This window comes from Varanus komodoensis, unplaced genomic scaffold, assembly GCF_004798865.1.
Source record: "Varanus komodoensis strain SLA01 unplaced genomic scaffold, ASM479886v1 scaffold37, whole genome shotgun sequence".
NCBI lineage: Eukaryota > Metazoa > Chordata > Lepidosauria > Squamata > Varanidae > Varanus > Varanus komodoensis.
The window spans coordinates 3311231-3332474 of NW_025335889.1; the positions used below are offsets into that span (position 1 = coordinate 3311231).

General features: G+C 42.7%; 1 protein-coding gene across 3 annotated transcripts in view; it reads left to right on the forward strand.

The window, feature by feature from the left end:
* SLC13A3 (solute carrier family 13 member 3) overlaps positions 1-21244 on the forward strand; it is a 64390-nt gene that overhangs the window by 19921 nt on the left and 23225 nt on the right. For all 3 annotated transcript variants that reach the window (XM_044440376.1, XM_044440377.1, XM_044440374.1), the window contains exons 2-6: positions 6465-6730; positions 9528-9691; positions 14666-14732; positions 15773-15958; positions 16958-17083. In XM_044440376.1, coding sequence (XP_044296311.1) covers positions 6465-6730; positions 9528-9691; positions 14666-14732; positions 15773-15958; positions 16958-17083 — 809 coding nt within the window. The remainder of the gene's footprint in view (positions 1-6464; positions 6731-9527; positions 9692-14665; positions 14733-15772; positions 15959-16957; positions 17084-21244) is intronic.

Consider the following 21244-nt stretch of genomic DNA (forward strand, 5'->3'; position numbering starts at 1 on the left):
TTGTCTTGGCCAGGCCTGGAAGCAGGCCAGGCACGCGCTCAGCCATTGGGACCTGCTGGAACCCTGTGCTCTGTTGTGGTGATGTGGGTGGAGTGGGAGAACTTGGGGAGCAGTGTGTTCCTTGATGGAAGAATTTAAATTTGCACCTCCTCACCTTCCATAATGCTATGGGGGTGAGAAGTGGGGTCTGGAGGTATTCAGGATTCAGAAGAAATCTGATCCTTCTCTAACAGCCTCTTCCTATATCACCCAATAGTTGGCCCTTTGCCAGTGGTAGTGATACAATGGCATAGTGTTATGCCAGCATTGGCATTAATCCAAGAGCTGTCAGCAGGGACCTAATCTCTCCAGCCAGACTAATTTCAACATATGTGGCCAACATGTTGCAGCTTTTATTTCAACTGCAACAGATTGATTCTAAAGTATTGATTAAATAGTGTTAAGGTGTGCTGCATCGCCTCCTTCACTCCTACAATAGTTTGATGACTCTGTTTGATAAACATACCCTCTTAAAAAGAATTGGTGGAAAATATGGATGTTATTAGTTGTTTCCTGGAATGGCGAATATTTCAATTGCACGGTGGCTTGTGTAATTTCTTAGCTCAGGAGGATAGAAAGGAATGATTCAGTTCAAATATGATACATAATAGGCAGCTAAAAACTGAGGCAGTTGTGAAATTAATAATTACTTTTAGTGTGTCTTATTATCATTGTAAGTACTTTATATATAAGAGAACTAAAAATCCAGAATCCCTATTCTAGTCTTTGTGATAAAAAGGAAGAATAAGTATTATTTGCAGCAAAAATCGAGCAACTAATGACTTCTTATTGTTCCTCTTCTTGTAACTGCTCATTTCCAGTCACCATAACCTTTCAAAATTAGCACTGCATTCTGTCTGTTGTGGTGATTATTACTATTCATTACATTTGTATCTTGTCTCTTTAAAGTTACATTTTATATCCAAGGTGGCCTAGATAATTCTGCCTTTCTCCATTTTTCCTCGCTGCAACCCTGTGAGGTTAGGCTGAAAGCCAATGTCATCAGTGAGCTTAATGGTTAAGGAGTGGGGACTAGAGCCCAGACCTTCCAGTGGTTTTGCCCGGTTCTCTAACCACAACCAAAAGGAGGTTCTTACATATTATTGTACCATTGAAGGCAAGTAGATATATCCAGGTAAGAGTTGGGGTAAGGACATTGTGTTGGTGGCATGATTTTCTTTCTTAGTCGTGATTATGTTTTGTGAGGAGGAAACTTTAGGAGTTATGGCCTCCCTTGACATATGGTAGGAAAGATGTAGCATCTTTGGTATTAGACTGGTTGATAGTTGGTTATGCTGCATTACAGGAGTTGATACCATAGGCTAGATGGTGCACTTGTGTTACCAAGGACAGTGCGGCTATATTTCATTAGAGAAATGCTGTCTTGTTCAGCCCAGCATCATAGCGGCTCCTAGTAATTCCCACCGCAGCCCTTAACTAGCAATGAACAGCATTGGCAGTCAGTGGTTCAATGGTATATTTGGAAATGCAGCTGTTCCTCATGTCATCTCCATAACCATGGCTCCATAAAGAATCCAATAATGCAGGTTTCAGGCAGCTGTGTAAAGGGGAAGGTGAGTTCTTGAAGTTTTATCACTATCAGGAGCAAGTCTGTTGTAAAGCTAATGTGTCTTCTCATGCCACCTCAGCATGATTTATGTTCTAACGAGGAATAATATTATTGCTAGGAAAACTCATTTCCCCACAGCTGCTATGGAGATTGCACCTAAGATCAGAGGGGGCAGAGAATTCGGAGTGAGAGATGATATAGAAACATAGAAACAGAGTGAGTCAGAAGGGGCCTCCTGGGCCATCTAGTCTGACATCCGGCTCCAGCCAGCTCCACTCATAACATGCCTACCATGTGCATGTCCAGCCTATCCTTGAACACCCTCAATGATGGGGCCTCAACCACCTCCCATGGAAGCCCATTTCATACCCTTGGGGTCCTAACTGTCAGGAAGTACTTCCTGGCTCCACCCTAAATCTTGGTTCCCTGAGCTTTGCTCCATTGGAACATGTCCTGGCCTCAGCTTCCCTGCTCCAGTGCTCCATCCCTCTGAGTCCTGGCTGTGCTCTACCACTGTGGGTGACTTGATATAGTGTAACTGCTTCTGTAAAATTATAATTGCATGGATGCTTCAGGTCAACATGGTCTGACCACCCCCAGATATTTTGATCCCAGGGCAGAGCTTCAAGGTAGACGGGGGGATTTTTGCAGCTTCCCAATCAATAATATTGGAGAGTGGAGGTCTAACTTTAGGGAGCACCCCCCAAAGTTAGAGTCCCAAATCTTTGGAAGGGCATGTGCCCAACTACCCTGCTGCCCATGGGAACTTCCTGAAATAAAGATTCTGAGGTCCTCATGATCTGTGCTACATCTGGATTAGCTGCCTTTTTGTCCAGAAGGGGCTCCCCTCCAATTGCCCTGCAAATCCATCTGCCTGAGTTTTATGCCTTTCTTTCCTGTATCCATGCATCTCCTTTTTAGAAATAAAAGTGCCCTTCAGATACAGGATCCTCTAAAGACACATGTGCACACACATTCATACTTTAGAATATCGAACATATGTAAATTAGCATAGGCATTGTTGTACTGTGGACCTGAGCCCTGAATTTCTGGGTACCCAGAACACTCTTGTGGCTTGGTATTAAACATTTGGTTTGTACACAGGAGGACCCAGCTTCAGTCTCAAACTGAAAGGGGCTCAGGTGTCAGGACTGAGAAAGTCCATCGCTAAGAGATGAAAGAGCTGCCGGCAATCTGGGTAAACTGAGCTAGACTAGCTAGTGGTCTGATTCAGCATAAATGACCTTCAATTCTTCAGTCTCAGTCTTAATAAATAGTGATAATCTTTCCTCCAAGCATCCATTCTCACAGTTTGCTACAGTTGATGGTATGATGCAAATGTACATGTGCATGTTTTCTCCTTGGAAATACGAGAGGATTACATGGATCTTGGAGACCGGCTGCTAGGGTGGCCATATGTCATGCAAAATAGGGAACAGTCCTCTGCATTCTTCCCCTAGTGGAAAGGGTTGTACAGCTCAGTTTTAAGGTTTAAGTGGATAATGAAGGAGAGCAGCAGCCTTGAACTTGCCCATCAAGAGTTAGCAGCATCTGGGGAGTAGAATGAGCAGATATACAGCTCATCTGGTGATGGACTTCCATGATATGGTGAGATGTATTGTATTTCTATTCAATTGACAGGAATAATGTCTAGATTTGCATAGGTACATACACATAAACCTATTTAATTTTATATAAATCTGTATCATGTTTTGTCCTTTTTGATAGTGCATTGCCCAGAGTAGGTGATTACTGAAAGATTACCTACAGACATTAGGCAGGGATGTTGGATCTGGAATGGGAGGCATTAGGTAAGGACCGTATGTCTCCTGGTGACCACTCTCCTTGTTATTTGAATGGTCTGTGGTACATATGCACAGCTGGTCCTCAAGTCTGTGGGTTTATTTAGATAGGAAACTGATAGCTTAATGGATATTGCTTCTGTATTTGAGCAAAGACAAATCCCTTCAGTTGTTCCTCAAGGACTGAAAGCCAACTTTCAGTTTTATGAATCAGATGTAGTGTTTGAAGCACATTATCTGCCATCAATCAGCTACCATGTTTTTGTAGGATCTCCATTCCTTCAGTGAGTTTTGTGTGCATTAGGATAGCTAGTCAAGTGAATCATCAGTCCTGGGCCCACTTCCCCATAAGTGGATATTATGTACATAATAACAATCAGCTGGTAAGCAGGCCTTGGTGTCATTTTTTCCATTAGGAAAATCTCTGAAAGCCATAACATTCTTCCCTTTTTCTTATAATAGAGGTGATCGCATTATTTATTAAAACATTTCTGTGCCGCCCCTTGCTGAAGCCTTGGGGCGGCTCACAGCACAAATAAAATACAATAAAATACCAAAATAACAATATAAAATTAACAATATAAAATAAATAACAATATAAAAGAAGTCGCCCTGGCCAGATAAATAAGCAAATATTGTTAACAATTAAAATGATGTTTAAATAAAAAGGTCTTTGCCTGGCGCCGAAAAACAAATAATGACGGCGCCAGGCAGACCTCTCTGGGGAACGCATTCCATAGATTGGGCGCCACCGCAGAGAAAGCCCTCCTCCAAGTACCTACCCTCCTAATTTCTTTCACGGAGGGTTCCCGGAGAAGGGCCTCTCCCGCAGATCTCAAGGGGCGGCCGGGCATATATGGATGTAAGCGCTCCTTCAGGTAACCAGGACCCAAGCCATTTAGGGCTTTATAGGTCATCACCAACACCTTGAATTGGGCCCGGAATTCAATGGGAAGCCAGTGAAGCTGACAGAGAACTGGAGTCATGTGACCATAACGCCCAGTCCCCATCAGCAGCCTGGCAGCTCTGTTTTGAACCAACTGAAGTATCCGGACCGTCTTCAAGGGAAGCCCCACGTAAAGCGTGTTACAGAAGTCAAGGCAGGAAGTCACCAGTGCGTGTGTCACCGCCACCAGGCAGTCATACTTCAGGTAGGGGCGCAGCTGATTAATCAGCCGAAGCTGAAGGAAAGCGCTCCTCGCCGCTGCTGTCACCTGAGCTTCCAATGAAAGCTCCGGGTCGAGGAGCACTCCCAGGCTGTGGACCTTGTCCCTAAGAGGGAGTGCAACCCCATTCAGGACCAGGTCAAATCCACCCTCTCCGAAGCCCGATCTGCCAACCAACAGGACCTCTGCCTTGTCTGGATTGAGCTTCAGGTTATTGGCCCTCATCCAGCCCATTACCTTGGCCAGGCACCGATTCAGCACAGCCACTGCCTCACCTGGATTGGTGGAAAACGAGAGGAAGAGCTGGGTATCATCAGCGTACTGATGATTCCGCAGCCCACACCTCCTGATGACGTCTCCCAGCGGTTTCATGTAGATGTTAAACAGCAAAGGGGACAAAATGGACCCCTGCGGTACTCCATGGCATAGCTGCCATGGCGCAGAGCCATAGTCCCCCAGCACCACCTTCTGGAATCGGCCGTTGAGATAGGAGCGGAACCACTGCAAAGCAGTGCCTCCGACCCCCAATCTCGCTAGCCTATCCAGAAAGATACCATGGTCGATGGTATCTAAAGCCGCTGAGAGGTCCAGGAGAACCAACAGGGACGCACTCCCCCTGTCCTTCTCCCTGCACAGGTCATCGTAAAGGGCGACCAAGGCAGATTCAGTACCGTACCCGGGTCTGAAGCCGGACTGAAATGGGTCCAGATAATCAGTTTCATCCAAGAGTGCTTGGAGTTGTCCCACCACCACCCGCTCTAACACCTTGCCCAGAAACGGGATGTTGGCCATTAAAAACTCAGAACCTTGTGTAACTCAGAAAAAATCTTGGTTGGCAATCATTACACAGTTAGAAAATTAACTAAATCACAAGACAGAAAAGCAACTTTGTATTTGTGAGCAAAAAATGATTTGAACTTTAATCAAGCGAGATAATGATTTATTCTCAAAAAATCATTCTGAGTCTTGGTTGAAGCTGGCTAGTGGGTGCCTTAGAGCAAAGTGAAGCTTGGTGAAGGTGGAGAAAGGTGGTCAACAAGGGATGCTGCTTCCATCACTTTTCCATTTCCATAGCAACAGGTGTACTTTGATCATATCAGCCACATGGGCACGCAGAGCATGGACTTTGGCTTTTTAGAGCCATATCTTAAATGTGAAAGGCAAGAAATTGGATTGCTCTGATTCATGTGTATTTATAAATATCATGGAGGAAGAAGGGTAACCAAATCTACTTTGGGTGGGAAAAAACTCAAGATAAAAAGGACTGAGAATTACATGTAGAATGGCTTAGTGTAGTGGAAGCAATCTAAACACAAATTCACTATGTTCCAATCTCAAGACTGAATATGCATTCAACATATTCATATCTCTTTTAGGGGAGAAACTGCATGTGGTTCTCACCTCAAAGCATGTATTCTGCATGGGCATTTTGGGGGATGGCTTCCTCCCCTAAAGCAGGTTTGGTTGCACATATCAAATGAAAACATTGTCCCGGTTATGTTATCTGTTCATCATGTTTTTGATGGTGTGAATGCAGGGAGAGGTAGTTGCAGTGGCTGCCCAGCAATGGTGGAACTCCTTTGTCTCCCTTGTGCTGCATATATTTGTGGGATCTTTCCATTGTTACTTACCTTGATCCTTAGAGATGAGGCTAGCCATAAATCCAGATGCAGAAACTGAGCTGTCCTTGGCCAAATAGTTGTGTAAGCCTTAAGCTCCTATTCATAAAGAAATAGAGATGATAAATTAGTGACCTACTTCATAGTGTTGGTATCAGAATGGTTAAGGCTATAAAAATAAAGACTGTAGAGGGCTTTGCACTTCCCCAAGTGCTGTTGAAGTTAATTATATTATCACTTACTTATTGTTCATTTTATTTTCTTGCAGGAAGGAAAATGTCTCTACGTAATTCTGGTGATGGCTATATACTGGTGTACAGAAGCCCTACCATTGTCTGTGACTGCTCTTCTTCCCATAGTTCTCTTCCCTTTCCTTGGTGTTCTCCCAGCCAGCAAAGTTTGCCCCCAGTATTTTTTAGACACCAACTTCCTCTTCCTGAGTGGTTTAATCATGGCAGCTGCCATCGAAGAATGGAATCTGCATCGCAGGATTGCACTGAGGATCCTTATGCTGGTGGGAGTCCAGCCAGCCAGGTAACTGATGAAATTACCATGCTTGTACTTGAATTTGTGCCCAGAAAGAGGCGGACTGATAAGGGACTGATTATAGTGTACCTGTTAGAAGGATCTGTCACTTAAGGAATAAAATAGTATTGTGAGGTCTACAGAAAGCTTCTTCATAGTTCCTGGTGTAGCTTTTCCTATCATATTGTTTCAGCAACTGTAGAAAACAGCTGGTGGAATTTTCTTTCCTTTGATAAGAAAGGAAGGATACGTGAGCCTTCTCAGGGACTAGACCTGATAACTCATGATGGTAGATAACTTTTAAAATCAATCTCTCTCTCTCTCTCTCTCTCTCTCTCTCTCTCTCTCTCTCTCTCTCTCACACACACACACACACACACACACACACACACCGTATTAAGCAACTATTCAGATACACCAATGCTACAAGTGAATAAAGGCCCTGTTTTATACATGTTTAGGCAAAAGAGGATATTCAACTCCCAGAATGGCCCAGGCAGCATGGTGTAACTCATCCATATTGCACTGTGTGAAAGTGTTTAAAGCTGCAATCACATGCCCCCTTATTTGGGAGAAGGTCCTACTGAACAGAGTGGGGTTTATACGTATCCGTATAGATATGTACAGTGTACTGCACTGTTACTCTCTCTTCAAAACTAATGAAACCTTCGTGATTAAAATTTGTGATTAAAGTTTGCCAGAACCCACCTTTAAAAAGTGAAGTTATAGATAATGCAATCATTTTTTATTCTTAGCACATTTCTGGTAGCACACACACGCACAAAGCAAATTATCAGGGATCATTGGCACAAATTCCAACTATTAAATCACAGAGACGGTTCCTCTGCTGAGACTGAGTTAAATGACTTCTGGGATGATTTACCATATGGCATGAATGAAAACTAACCCCTGGGAGAGTGTGTTCACAATTAATGCAATTCAGCACAATTCCTGTATATCAGGGATACAAATTCTTTGATTATGTGTAACTTTAATGCTAGGCTTAACTTCAAAAGGTGCTGCGCCCCAGGCATGTGCCCAGCTTTGCAGTAAAGCATCTGTAATTGTGGATGTAGTGAAGAATGGAGGGGGGAAAAGTGAGCCCAGAAGTGCTTGGTCTGAGTGATAATCTTTCCTTAGCCAAGGTGATGTTTCCACACTTGCTCAGGGCATGTGTGCCTGTGGATCCTTCCAGAATATAAATGAATGCGGGAGGCTGAATAGCTCGAGCCTGCGGTGGGGACTGTGCCCTGCTCTGATTCTTGCTGCAGTGTGTCTGATAGAGCTGACCCAGAAATTAGAACTGTCTCCAAATACACAGGAGGGCTCCATTCATTACTCCTGGTTGGTTACTCCCAGTAGCAGAGTGGCCTTGTAAGGTACATGGGACCAGCAAATAAAAGATCAGAACTTGTTCTGAAATGGAATTATATTGAGAAAATAAGCTAAGCAGCAACTCAATGGTTTGCTATTGAAGGCTGCCCCATCAAGAGGGAGAAAGAGAAGGGGGTGAGCATTCCTGCTGCTAAAAACGTTGCAGGGTGGATTGTTTTAGTTGTCTACAAAAGAGAAGGAGAAAGAAATTGTAGGAGGAATTAAAAAGCATGGGGAAATGAGCAAATGCTCAGACAAGAAAGCCATGCCTTTCTTTCCTTGCTCTTTGTCCAAACAAAGTAGGAGGGTGGGGGATCCTTACCATTACAGTCCATCAAAAAAAGAAGGTAAAGGGTAAATACTTTCATTGGTGTCCATGGGTTTATGGCCTTAATTTACATAGTAGATGTGCAAATGCAAAAACAGTGGCACTGAAATTTGGAGTCAGTTCATCAGCGTTTATTGCAAGAAGACATCTGGCATCACCTGGAGTTCAGAATTTTGGGCATGGAAGAATGGACACCCAGCTGGGAGCTCTAAAAACAGAAGGTTCACTTCCGGCATAATGTGCAGGAAGAGACTCACTTTGATAGCTCATTAAGAGCAGTCGACACATGTTTAGTTGCATAGTTCTGATTGAGTTCTAGGGGTTTTGTTTATTTGTTTTACGGATAGCCAGCATGCCCCCTCCTGTTCTAGACCAAGTGGCTATCAATGGGCCAGGAGGATTTTAAGCCTTTTCCCTGCTGTTTGGATCAATCCAGATTAGGATCCCCATGACAGCCATTTGTATTGCCCCCAAAGCTCTAACTGAAATGAAAGGAAACTCTTTTCTTTGCAATGCAAAGTGCAGGTGTTGAGTACCTTACTTACACTGGGCACATAGTAGAATTAGAAACAATTAAACCTTCTGTGGGTTCTGATTCAGATCAACACTCCTGTATTGACTATTTGTTTAAAGAAACATGCACCCAAGGGCAGAACTATTTGGCAATGTCATATGTAGTTTCGCCCTGATCCACAAACAGTTAAAGGCTTGTATGACAAAAGAGTCTGCAATGACAATTTCCAAACACGCAAAAAATAAGTTTGCTTTTTATGATTGTAGCTGTCTGTCTTGATGGTCATGTTTCTATTGAAGGCGTGGGAGGCAACTGTACTGCTAAAGCGTGAGTGGAGGTGGGGTTCCTCTTTAAAAAGAATGTGGAAAATTTCTAACTTTTTCCTTTGACAAATAAATGAGCTACTTGATCACTTTTCTAATCAGATTAACACTTATTCCTTCTGGACTTCGACTTCTCACAGAATATAACTGAGACAACTTTGTTCTCATAATCTTAAGAGGCCTTGGTATGGGAGTTCCTCAGTTGGAACAGCAAAATAGGGACCTCATAACTCTGGCTGCTAGGCCTTACCTTCTTTCTTTTTATAGGCTCATTTTAGGAATGATGCTGACCACTTCCTTTCTGTCCATGTGGCTAAGTAATACAGCCTCTACTGCCATGATGTTACCAATTGCAACTGCTGTTCTGAAAAGTCTTTTTGGAGATGAAGGAACATCTAGGAATCACAACAGGGACAAGGAAGAAAACCAAGGTAAGTCTGACTGGAACCTTCCAAGATTGCTAATAATTAGATTTCTCTTTTGACAAATATAAACTCATTGGCTTCTGAGGTATCATAGAAAATAATTCAGGCACCCCGCATTGATAGAATATTGCATTTTGGCCGTACTCAAACAACATACTCAAACATCAGTACTAGGAAAATGTGATTCTCTATCCCACTCCACAGATTCATAAAGGTAGGTATTGTGATCACTTGGAGATGCACTGAAGACAAGATTAGCTTTGGATTTCAGTGCTTTGGAAGGTAGGCTGTTTGGGCTTAGATTACTTTGAGCAAGACCTGCTTCAGCTCAGGCTGGTAGAAGACTCTTGCTTCAGAAAATCTGAGGCTTCCTATGCCTCTTCATTGATACATACCATATATTTACAATTTTAGGAGAATCAGATGAAATTGATCTACTTGGAAATTTGCCCTTTCTGAGTGCTAGATTTCAAACAAATAGGTACAGAGGTTTCTGTGCTAAGCCTTTAGATTGTAAAGATTTAAAAACACTGGTCAGAAGGTAGATTGGGATCTACTAGTAGTTCTCTAGAAGATTTGTAGTAGATCTGCAAAGATATCTGACTCCAATTGTTTAACAATGGCAACAGCAAAAAGAACTCTCTCTCCAGGTTCTGAATTAGGCCACATTAAGAAAACTTGGGAAAAAAGACCTGAAAGCTCATGTTTGGTACAGAGAACAAATCAAGAAATATTTGCCCTGGACATGAGCTTAATTTAAAATGTACATCTGCACCACTAGAACACTGTTTGGCATCTGGGTCTGGTTGGTGAATCAGCAAAAAACAACTAAGATTCTGGAAGCCTGATGCCTGTTTTCCTTTGGGGCATGTGATACTGTGCAGGAGATGGTTTTTCTTCCCTCCATGAATCTGAGATGACATCTCTCCCACCTCAGATTCCCTGCATGGTGCAAGCGGATCACATGGCTTTAATCCAGCTTTTGTAAAACAGCTCTGCTGGCTGGCTGGCTGGCTCAGGCTGGCTGCTGCTGCTGCTGCTGCTGCTGAGTGCAAGTGTTAGGCTAGATTGCAGCACTGGGGTAAAGGTACTCAGAGCCTCGTTCAGCCTTCTCACACCTTCAGATATTTTGGACTTTAATCCTTATCAGCCTTAAGGTAGCATGATATTAAGAATGCTGGAGAGCACCAGGTTTAGGAAAGCTGGCCTGCTGCATGATCATATAACCCTTTCCAGTCTCTTAGTTTTGCATGTTTTAGAGCAGAATGTTGCCACTTTGGTGATCTCTGCAAGTAGAGCTCTAATGACTTAAATTGTGGCAAAAAGATCAAGACTTTCCCAACCTGGCGTCTCCCAGGTGTTTTGGACTTTGTCTCCTATCAACCAAAACTATCTAGAGGGCAGCAGAAGTGCTATGGGAATTATCTCTCCCCAAATGAAGCAGAGATGGCAGGTGTTATCTTTTGAATTTAAAGCAAGCACAGTTAGTTTTCTTCTGATACGTATTGGGGGAATATGAAAAGATAAGTCAAACAGGTCATGCATGAAATGCTCGGAAATGTAGAAATGGTTCCATCTTCCTTTTTTTTTTTTTTTTTTTTTGGTCTATCCAGAAGAGACAGTTCAGGAACAAGAAATATCTACCTTTTGTATGCCCCCAGTAAGCTAAGGGGAATGACTTTATTTCTCCAGTTGTCAGCTAAGAATGAGAACAATTTGTCCCTTAAACCACATAATTTGCTTTAAGAAACTACTTTCCCATCTAATGCATCACTCCAATATAGTTCAGAAGTTTTCTGCTGGATGGATAAGCTAATAATCTGTTGATATTATGGCAGCTGTATGCGAACTCCTGGTTGTTGCATATGCTTTCTGTAAGTGCAGATAAGCGACTCAAATATAAGAAAACATAGTCTCTTAACACATGGGAAACCTGTAGCGTTCCAGATGTTGTTGGGTGTTAGCTACCAGCATCCCTTATAATTGGCCTTGATGGCTGGAGCTGATAGGAGTTGGAGTCAATACCTAGAGGGCCAGAGATTTTCCCAGCCTTCCTTTAACATGTAGCAGAAGAATATGGACGAATGACCGACTTCTGAAGGCCTAGAAGCCTGCTTCCCCCAAATAGTCTAACATTTTGAAATCTAATTCAGCTAGGGCAGGATATATTTATTTTATATCCTACCCTTCCTCACAAAGAACCCAGGCCAGCTAACAAGCTATATAAAACACTGTACACCATATTAAAATCACAACTCTGAAAAAATGCAGTATATGATAAAACCATCAGTCAAAACACAAGTAGAGCACTTGCCTATAAGCTCAAATCCTGCACAGATAAACAAGTCTTTGACTGGCTTCTAAGTAACAACAGAATGGGGGACAGCCAAATCTCTACTGGCAGAGAGTTCCATAGCTGGGATGCCACCACTAAAAATGCCCTGTCATGTGGGGTAACCCTATGGGCCACATTTTTCAAGGGCGCCACAAGCAAAGCCTTTTATATGCATAAGATTTCTATGGGTTTTATAGATAGTGCAAGGACTAGCAACCTCTGCTAGTCAAAGACTGTACATATTTGTTAATTTCAGAAGGCCTAAGCATGTGTAGGGGCTTTTCAGCCTCCCCAGTTCAGCAGTAACCCCTTTGAAGAGCGGTACCCGAAGTCACAGGACAGGACCCCGTGGAGTAATATTCCATTAGGCAACGGGGCTATCATGGACAGCAACATTTTGCACATGTGCACAGTGGCCATTGTTTGGGCATCAGTGGCTATATTATAACAACTTGTACACAACTGGAGATGTGAATAGTTGCAGTGTATAAAATAAAGAGGATGTGCAGTGTGTTATTTATTTTCATTTATTTATTTTTGGATTTATATCCTGCCTTTTTCCTACAAAGGGCTCAAGGCAGCTTACATCAATCTCCTCCTCCATCTTATCCCCACAAGAACCCTGTGAGGTAGGTGGGGCTGAGAGTCTGTGACTGGCCCAAAGTCATCCAGTTGGCTCCATGGCTGAGCCGGGACTAGAACCCAGATCGTCTGAGTCCCAGTCCCACGCTCTTAACCACTACACCACACTGGCTCCCACTGTTAGTATTCTTCTTTGTAATTCCTGCCTGTTTGTTATTGTGGCCATAGAAGTGAGCCATATTTGTATTGCTTCAGTAAGAAGTAGCAATTTCAGTGCTATTGAAATAGTGGTGTAGAACATGGCATTGCGAAAGGCACCGGTTCACTGAGCAGCACTAGACCTTCATGCCTTTTAGAGCAGAGTGGGTTAGTCTGCAGACTTTGACCACAGTGTGCTTTCTTCATATGGGGAAATGGGTAAAAGTAGGCCACGTTTCCAAATGGAAAAGTTTGTGCTGGGAAATCTAGGATCAAAAGGGCATTTGTTCTGTACAAATAAATGAACAATAGAACATTCCAGGGTTTAGTGATCCCAATCCTGGCTCTCTGCTAAAAATGCATTAATATAATAAACCATGGAAAAAGGCAACGTCAAACATTTCGTTGAGGTATAATACCTTGGTAGTTTCCTGGGTTCCAGAAAAAACAAAACAAACCCCCTAATGTTTCTGTTCATCCAAAGTCATGAAAGATTCCAATATGCTAGTTGGCCTAAAATTGCAGCAGGTATAATGGCTTCAAGGTGAAATGTCCCAGGTGTTCCAACTGTATCTTCACAAGGCACAAAGTGGGTGGTACTTTAAAGCCCCAGCTAACCCTTGCAGCCTTCTTTCTTTTGTACTCTAGAGAAAGTGCGGGAGCCCCAGTTGTGGTTGAAAGTATTGATCCAAAGGCAAAAGTGCTTACTGCTGACCAAGAATGTCTAGGAAGAATCATTTCAACTTTTACAATGGGAAGAACTCATGGAAAAACCAGGAAACCATCAAACTGTCAGAACAAGAAGGCAAGGCCATATGGAGGACTGAATTGGTCCCCCTGGAGGGCCTTTTTTGGCCCATGGGACCAAGTCCTGATACCTCTTGCACTCATTGGTACCCTCATCTGCCTATTCCTCCAGTCCTGGCCATGCCCAGAATAATGATTGAGCTGATTTATCATCCTCCTGCCAGTGAATCCCATCTGGTGCCTTATCTTATGTTTATACCCCTTACTTTCTTTGTGGTCAAACAAATCTGAGCTTCTAGAATATTTGATGTCTATCAGTGATACAGAAACGTTAGATTAGTTAAGCAATACCTTTTTATGGTGCCAGCTAATTGCATAAAGAATTGTGTGCAAGCTTTTAAACTGCACAGGCTCTCCTAGGCAGGGGCAATTGGAAGAAAAAGAAAATAAGAGACACAAGACTGGTTCCTGGACCTGCATGGCTGGAGCATCAAATGGTGTCTTGAATTTGTGAGTGAACTATTACTGAGCAAACATCATTAAGGACGCTGTCCAATGTAGCTGCCCAGAGCCCTCCAAACTTGGTGGATTGCAGGCATCTAGTAGAAGGTGGGAGGCAGGCAGAGTCTAGGATTGCTTCTGCACTCTGTCCTCTTTCTAAGCCTTCTCAGTGTTTCCCCCCTGCTTCCTAGGGGGACAGGCTGTGACACTCTCAGGATGCCTTGGAGGATGCTGCTGCCTAGCTGCTCTTCCTGTCTCCCCTGCCTTGTTAGCTCCCTTGTTTTTGGAGCCTAGCTTGGAGGGCATTTTCAAGGTCAAAGGTGGAGCCCTAACCTATCCCAGGGCCCACAGACAATTGTGGGGGGGGCACAGGATTATACCCTAAGATGTCTTTAAATTGCAGTTGGGGCCAGATGCTTATTTTTTACCAAGCCAACCTGTCAGAGGCAAGTCTCACTTTGATCCATTCTGGATACTTGCCTGTTTTATTTTGCCACCACTCATGGCTGGGATTTGTAATGTTACTTTTTTCAAACAGCAGCTTCCCCTGCTTTAAATATGGTTGAGGAAGTGTTCTTTGTGTAGTTAAAAACTCTCTGGAAATCTTGCTTTTTCAGCTTCTGTACTCCAGAACAAATTGCATGTAGTGCCAACAGAGACGCAGCTTCTAGCAAGTACTGATGAGTAAGTTAAAATAAAGTTTCTATGAAAGTTGGAAGAGGAAGGCAGTGATCATCAAATATGATTCTTTGTCCTTGTGCTCTCTCCTATATACCGTATTTTTCGCTCTATAAGATGCACTTGACCATAAGACGCACCTAGTTTTTAGAGGAGGGATCCATGGAAAGCTTCCTGATAATCACAGGCACATTCCCCATCACTTCCCCATGGACTTCATTAAAAGACGGGTTGCCATTTGAAAACACACACTGACCTGTGATTAACAGCTCTCACCTGCGCCGGAGGAGGGGGGCGGAGCAGGGTGTGCCGAGCGCGTGCCAGCCAGGTGTGGTGCAGCCGGGCTGGCAGTGTGCCAGCGGTGGTCTTCCGGGTGGCGCAGCGGTGGCGGCAGGTCTTCCCAGGCGGTGGGGGTGAGCACTCCGTCTCTCCGTGCGGCCGGTGGGTTAAAGCCCGCGGCTCCTCCTCCTCCGCATCTCTCCCACTGAGTGGCACAGTTCTCACCTGCACCGGAGGAGGGGGGGCAGAGCAGGGCGCACTGAACGCGTGCTGGCCAGGTGGTGCCACGTGGTGCCGCCGGGCCAGCAGCTTCCCAGGCGTCGGGCACACACATATTCGCTCTATAAGATGCACAGACATTTCCCCTTACTTTTGAGGGGGAAAAAAGTACGTCTTACAGAGCGAAAAATATGGTAGCTATTAAATGTATTGAAACCCTGCCTCCGTCTTTTTATCTAGTTACCTTCTTTCTCTGTCTGATTCTCTGTAAAAGAAAAACAGAACCCTAAGTTGGAGAGAGAGGTGGGAAGGGAGGGAGGGGAAGACAAAGAGGAATAATACTCTTGCTGATGCTGCAATTCACTGTTCAGATAGGGCATGATTCATCTGACAGCCCTCTTTATCACTGGTTGAAGACCAGTGGATGCTATTTTCCAGTATATTTTGCAAAAACAGCAGCTATGGAAATGAGAACAAGCAAATGAAGCAATTCTAAGTCATTTGGGAATAATAGATTACATACATTGCCACCATGGAATGTTTTCAAGGAAAGACTTGACTGAGGAGAAGGAAGTCACAATAGAAGTTTCTACAGATGTAAGGAAGGAGGAGGAATTCAAGACAAATGTTTGGAAAGGCTTCCTCATCTCGATCCCTTATGCGGCCAGCATTGGTGGTACAGCAACACTAACTGGAACTGCACCAAATCTCATTCTTTCGGGACAGCTGAAGAGGTATTGGGGAAGGGGATGGGTGGGGAACTGGATACACCTTGGTGTTGATGAGAGGAAAGGTTGGTGATGACCTATAAAGCCCTAAACGGCTTGGGTCCTGGTTACCTGAAGGAGCGCTTACATCCATATATGCCCAGCCGCCCCCTGAGATCAGCGGGAGAGGCCCTCCTCCGGGAGCCCTCAGTGAAGGAAATTAGGAGGGTGGTTACTCGGAGGAGGGCTTTCTCAGCGGTGGCGCTTAAGTTATGGAATGCGCTCCTCAGAGAGGTCTGCCTGGAGCCGTCGTTATTTGTTTTTCGGCGCCAGGCGAAGACCTTTTTATTTAAGCAGCATTTTAATGTTAATACTATTGAATTTTATTTGGCCAGGGCGGCTTATTTTATTCTAATGTATATATTTTAATTGTTATTTTTTTAATTTATTGTGTATTTTATTCTATGCTGTGAGCCGCCCCGAGGCTTCGGCAAGGGATGGCATAGAAATGTTTTAATTAATAAATAAATAAATAAATAAATAAATAAATAAATAAATAAATAAATAAATAAATGCCCTGGCACTGACCTGGTTGGCATGACATAAGGTGCCCTGCAAGTGTCCACTGTGTTCCAGCTTGTCTTCTTAATTACTCTCACTGGACATAGTTACATGAGAATCCGGGAAACATGACTTGCTTAGGTGGTTAATAAACCATCCAGTGACCCTACAACAAAGCCTGGGTGTACCAGGAGAGGCAAGGTAACAAATTGGCCTCTGGACTTGTACAAAAATGACTCTTAAGCAATGAGGAAGGAGAAACTGGTGCTGTGCTCTCATGTTGGCTAGATGATGGGTGTTGTAATCCAAAACCTTTGGAGAGCATCGACATTCTGTGAAGTTATTTTATAAGTAAAGCATATTTTAAAAAACACATCTGGAATGTTTGTGTGATATGATTATGCTTGGTAGTCTTGATTGAAAGGGCTTTCTTTACCCTCCATTCACTGGGCTTTCTCCTTAAAGCTTTTTTCCAGGATGCGATGTTGTGAATTTTGGCTCTTGGTTCGTATTTGCGTTTCCCCTGATGCTGCTTTTCCTTTTTCTCGGATGGCTGTGGATCTCCTTCCTTTATGGATGCATTAGCTTAAGGTACTTTCAAGTCCGATTTATTTGACTTTGGTTTCAGCTATGGTCAAAGTAACCAATTCAGCCGAGCTTTTGCTAAAATGTTTGAGATGTTTTCCATGGGATTACTCTTGAACAGGCCTTCTCTTTCATAGTTGGGACCATTTCTATTTTCTTGTTACGATACAGGAAAAGGAGGGGAACACCTAGAACCATTTTTTAGAAGAGGAAAACTGATGCAGGCCACCTAGATCAGGGGTTCTCTGGCCGGTCGTCGCATTGGTGCAGAGGAGACTGTGCATGGTAGTTCTTGGGATCTCTCTCATGTAAAACAACTGGGGCAGGATGCAGCCACATTAGTGTTGGTAAGGGTGAGGCGATTCAGTCATGTCATGCCTGTGGTGTGCTAACTGCTCTGGTGGCCAGTGCATTTCCGAGTCCAATTTAAAGTGCTGGTTTTCGTCTCTAAAACCTTAAATGGTTTGGGACCAAATTATCTGAAAACTGCCTTCCTCTATATCAGCTTGCCAGCACTATAGGATCAACAAAAAGGGTCCTTCTCATCTACCTACCAGGTAAGCAGGTCGATGGATAATCACATGTACAAGGATTTCTGTGCTGTCCCAGAGCTTTGGAGTGAGTTGCCATTGGGGGACTGCTACACTCCGACAGTTTTATGTTCTTTTAAGAAGAATATAAAAGAGATTATTTTACTCTGGTCTCCTCCTGATAATGTTGCTGCTTTTTATTGTGCTCTTGTCTTTTTATTTTGTGTTGCTACTTGTAATATTGTATTTATTTTATGTGTTTTATTGTTGCATGCCACCTTGGGAGGGCTTCTGCCCTGAAAGGTGGATAAGAGCTATTTTAAATAAATAAATGGCAAAATTAAGGTCTTGAACTTGGTGTAAGAACTGTAGATCAGTCTCAGTCCACCTGTTCTGCATACAGAAGGTCTCAGCTTCAGTCCTTGGAATCTGGTAGGTTGGGGAAAGACCTCTGTTGAAACCACAGTTGCTGCCAGTCAGCATAGCTCACACGTCTCCAATTTGAGACCCTCCAGTCATGTTGGACTAAAACTTCCAGCTTCCAAGGTTGAAGGTCATGCTGGCTGCAGGTGATGAGAGTTGTAGTCTGACACTTCTAAAGAGTGCCAGATTGGAGACAGAAAATACTGAGCCAAGCAGACCATAGTCACCAAAAGTCCTTGTGGCTGAATGGAACTGCTATATTTTCATTTGAGAAGACCTAATCTAGATATTAGTGAAACCTATAACAATGAAACTTAAAATAACCGAGGGTGTTCAAGAATAGGCTAGACATGCACATGATAGGCATGTCATGAGCAGAGCCTGCTGGAGCCAGGGGTCAGACTAGATGGCCCAGGAGACCCTTCTGATTTGTTCTGTTTCTATGTTTCTAAAAGAAAAGCATATGTAGAGTTAACATTAATAAACAATAATATATGTAAACTGTAGACATGTTATGCTCTCAGTAAATAAAGCATAGCATTGAAAAACTGTATTTTAATACTTACCTCAAAGATTAATTTATTAGACTCAAGCGGAGTAGGATGCAAGACGGGAATGCAAGATTTTATGGTGAATAGATGTGTTTTTTATTAACTTTTATCAATATAGCTTTCTATGTAGTTCTTCATTTCTTGCTGCCTTCTAGATGTTTTGGACTACGACTCCCATTAGCCCCTCACAAGTTTAGGAAAGACTGCTCTACATGTTCTAGCTTTATAATTTTACTTTTGCACTTGGTAATTTACTTATTTCTTTTTTTGCTTGACCTGAAAATTTGATTATGATTTCTTAAAAAGGCCTTTGTGCTTTGATGGCAGATTCAATGGCATGGTTTACTGGTAATAGTAAGCCAGGATTGAGTATTATATGCATGAGGCTCTTCAAGTCCTCACAAAACTTTGGGCTTGTGCTCTGTCTCTTTGCCTCTCCTCCTCCCATGCAGCCAGAGAGAGTAATTAACTATGGTTCACTTCCTTGAATCCTTGCTTGTTATTACATAGTAACCAGGCATTTGTGGCTAAACACAATCACTGAACAAGCCAAAAACAAGTCCTGGTTTTTCTTCTGGCTTGTTTGAACAATCAACAGTTCATGTTAACCTATTATTCCTGGCTCGTACATAACAATAAGCCAGGGATCAAGAAAAATAAAACTGTTTAATAATCAATTCTTTCTTCCAGTCATGGAGGAGGAGTCTGGAGGAGGGAGTACACAAACCAGAGGCTGTGACTGGGTTTGCAGTGACTCAAGCACATCATGCTAAATTATGGCTTAGTATTACATAAAACCCAGCACAAGATCAATATAGATCATCATGCCCTGATTCCTGAATTGCTGTGCCAGAAATTTATTACCAAGTTACAGTGGATCATCAGGTGATATATATTGGCATAAGTTTTGAGCTCCAAAGTTTGCAGTTTTGATAAGTTGCTATAAAAAGGGCAAAGTGCAAAGAACAGATTTTTAAACTGTTTGCTTTATAAATCTGTTCCTTAATGAGTTCTTTAGCCACATGGGCCTTCATTTCATGAATGAAGAATGAATGAAGCTTGGCATTTGTGCATATTAAGTTCATGGGAAGAGATCTAATATTTTTCAGGAGCAGAGTTTTATGCTGTGCTAGTTTTGTAGGTTTGGGTATAAAGTCTGCATTTTGAAATTTGGCCCAGAACATGTTACATTTGACAAGGATTAAGCTTCAGTGATTTCATTACACAATTTGTTAATCGGTAACAGAGCAGTAACAAGTTTTATCGTAAATCTGTTGCTAATCTTGCTATTTACATCCTCCCAAAGCTCTCTGGACTCCTTCACACAGTGCTTCGATTAGAGGCATTGCTGATGAGTTGCATATAGCTTTTAGCCAGTCTTCTGTAGTTTTTAAATACATACATTCCAATAGTCATCTCAATTCACTACAGACATTAAAAACATAAAAAGAGTCACACTGGATCAAACCAAAATTCAGTATAGTCCAGCACTCTCTTCACAAATAGCTACCCACCTGCCCAAATTCCTCAGCAACTGATGTGCATAGGCCTTTGATACTGTAGGCAGCATATAACCATCAGGACTAGAAGCCAAGGATAGACTTCTTCTCTATAAATTTGCCTTATCCCCTTTAAAGCCACCCAAATTGGTGTGGTAATGTGGTGGAAGTGAATTCCATAGTTAACTATGTATATAAATGTAGATGGATACGTGTACATAAACTGACAGTCCCAGCTATTGCAACCCTTCTTTATAAAAGAGTTGCTTCGGCCTTTGATCATTTCAGTGGCCCCTCTGTACTTTTCTCAGCTCTACAATATCCTTTATTGAAGGTGTGGTAATCAGAACTGGTCACAGTATTCCGGCTCTGCCCACATGACAGAGTTGCATAAGAGGAGTATGATCTGTGTAGTTCTATTTTCAGTTTCTTTTCTAATTCTACCTAATTCAGTGTACAAGTGTGTGTCACTTTATGCTTGTATAGACTGAGCAGCATTTGCCATCTGATGTGCATTCTCTAGTTTGGACACGTTCTTTTGGAGTACTTTGCAATTCCTTTTTGTTTTAGCCACCCTAAATAATTTAGTGTCAACAGCAACCTGGGGGCCTCACTGCTCCCCTGAATTCTGGCTCACTGATGACCAAGTTGAAAAGTGTTGCTTCCTGTATAACTCCCTGTGGGACCCCGCCATTTACATCCCTCTATTGGGAGAACTGACCATTTATTCCTATCTCAGTTAAACTGTTGTATTGTTAAAATACACTTCTGACATTCTATAGCCTACTATTAAACCTGCAGAGAATATTTATTATATATAGCAAAATGATATCAGTTCCATATATGGTCCCTATAGCTGCCTATTTTTCTATTAGGTAGATTAGCTTCAGATGTGCAATTTAGATCAGAGAATTGGTGCAGGGGTAGCTATTACATTACTACAAACACTATTGCTTTTAGTAATGCACAAAACACTATTAATGGTCAAAGTGCATTACACACATTTTTGCTTATTTGTACACTCAGCAGGATAACACACTGTTCACTTTTTCTAGATAAGGACTAGTAAGGCCAAAAAACAGAGAATTGCCCAGGAGTGTCCATAGAATTTATTGCTGTACAGGGATTTGAATTCAGGTACAGTGTTCCTCAACATTGTCTAGC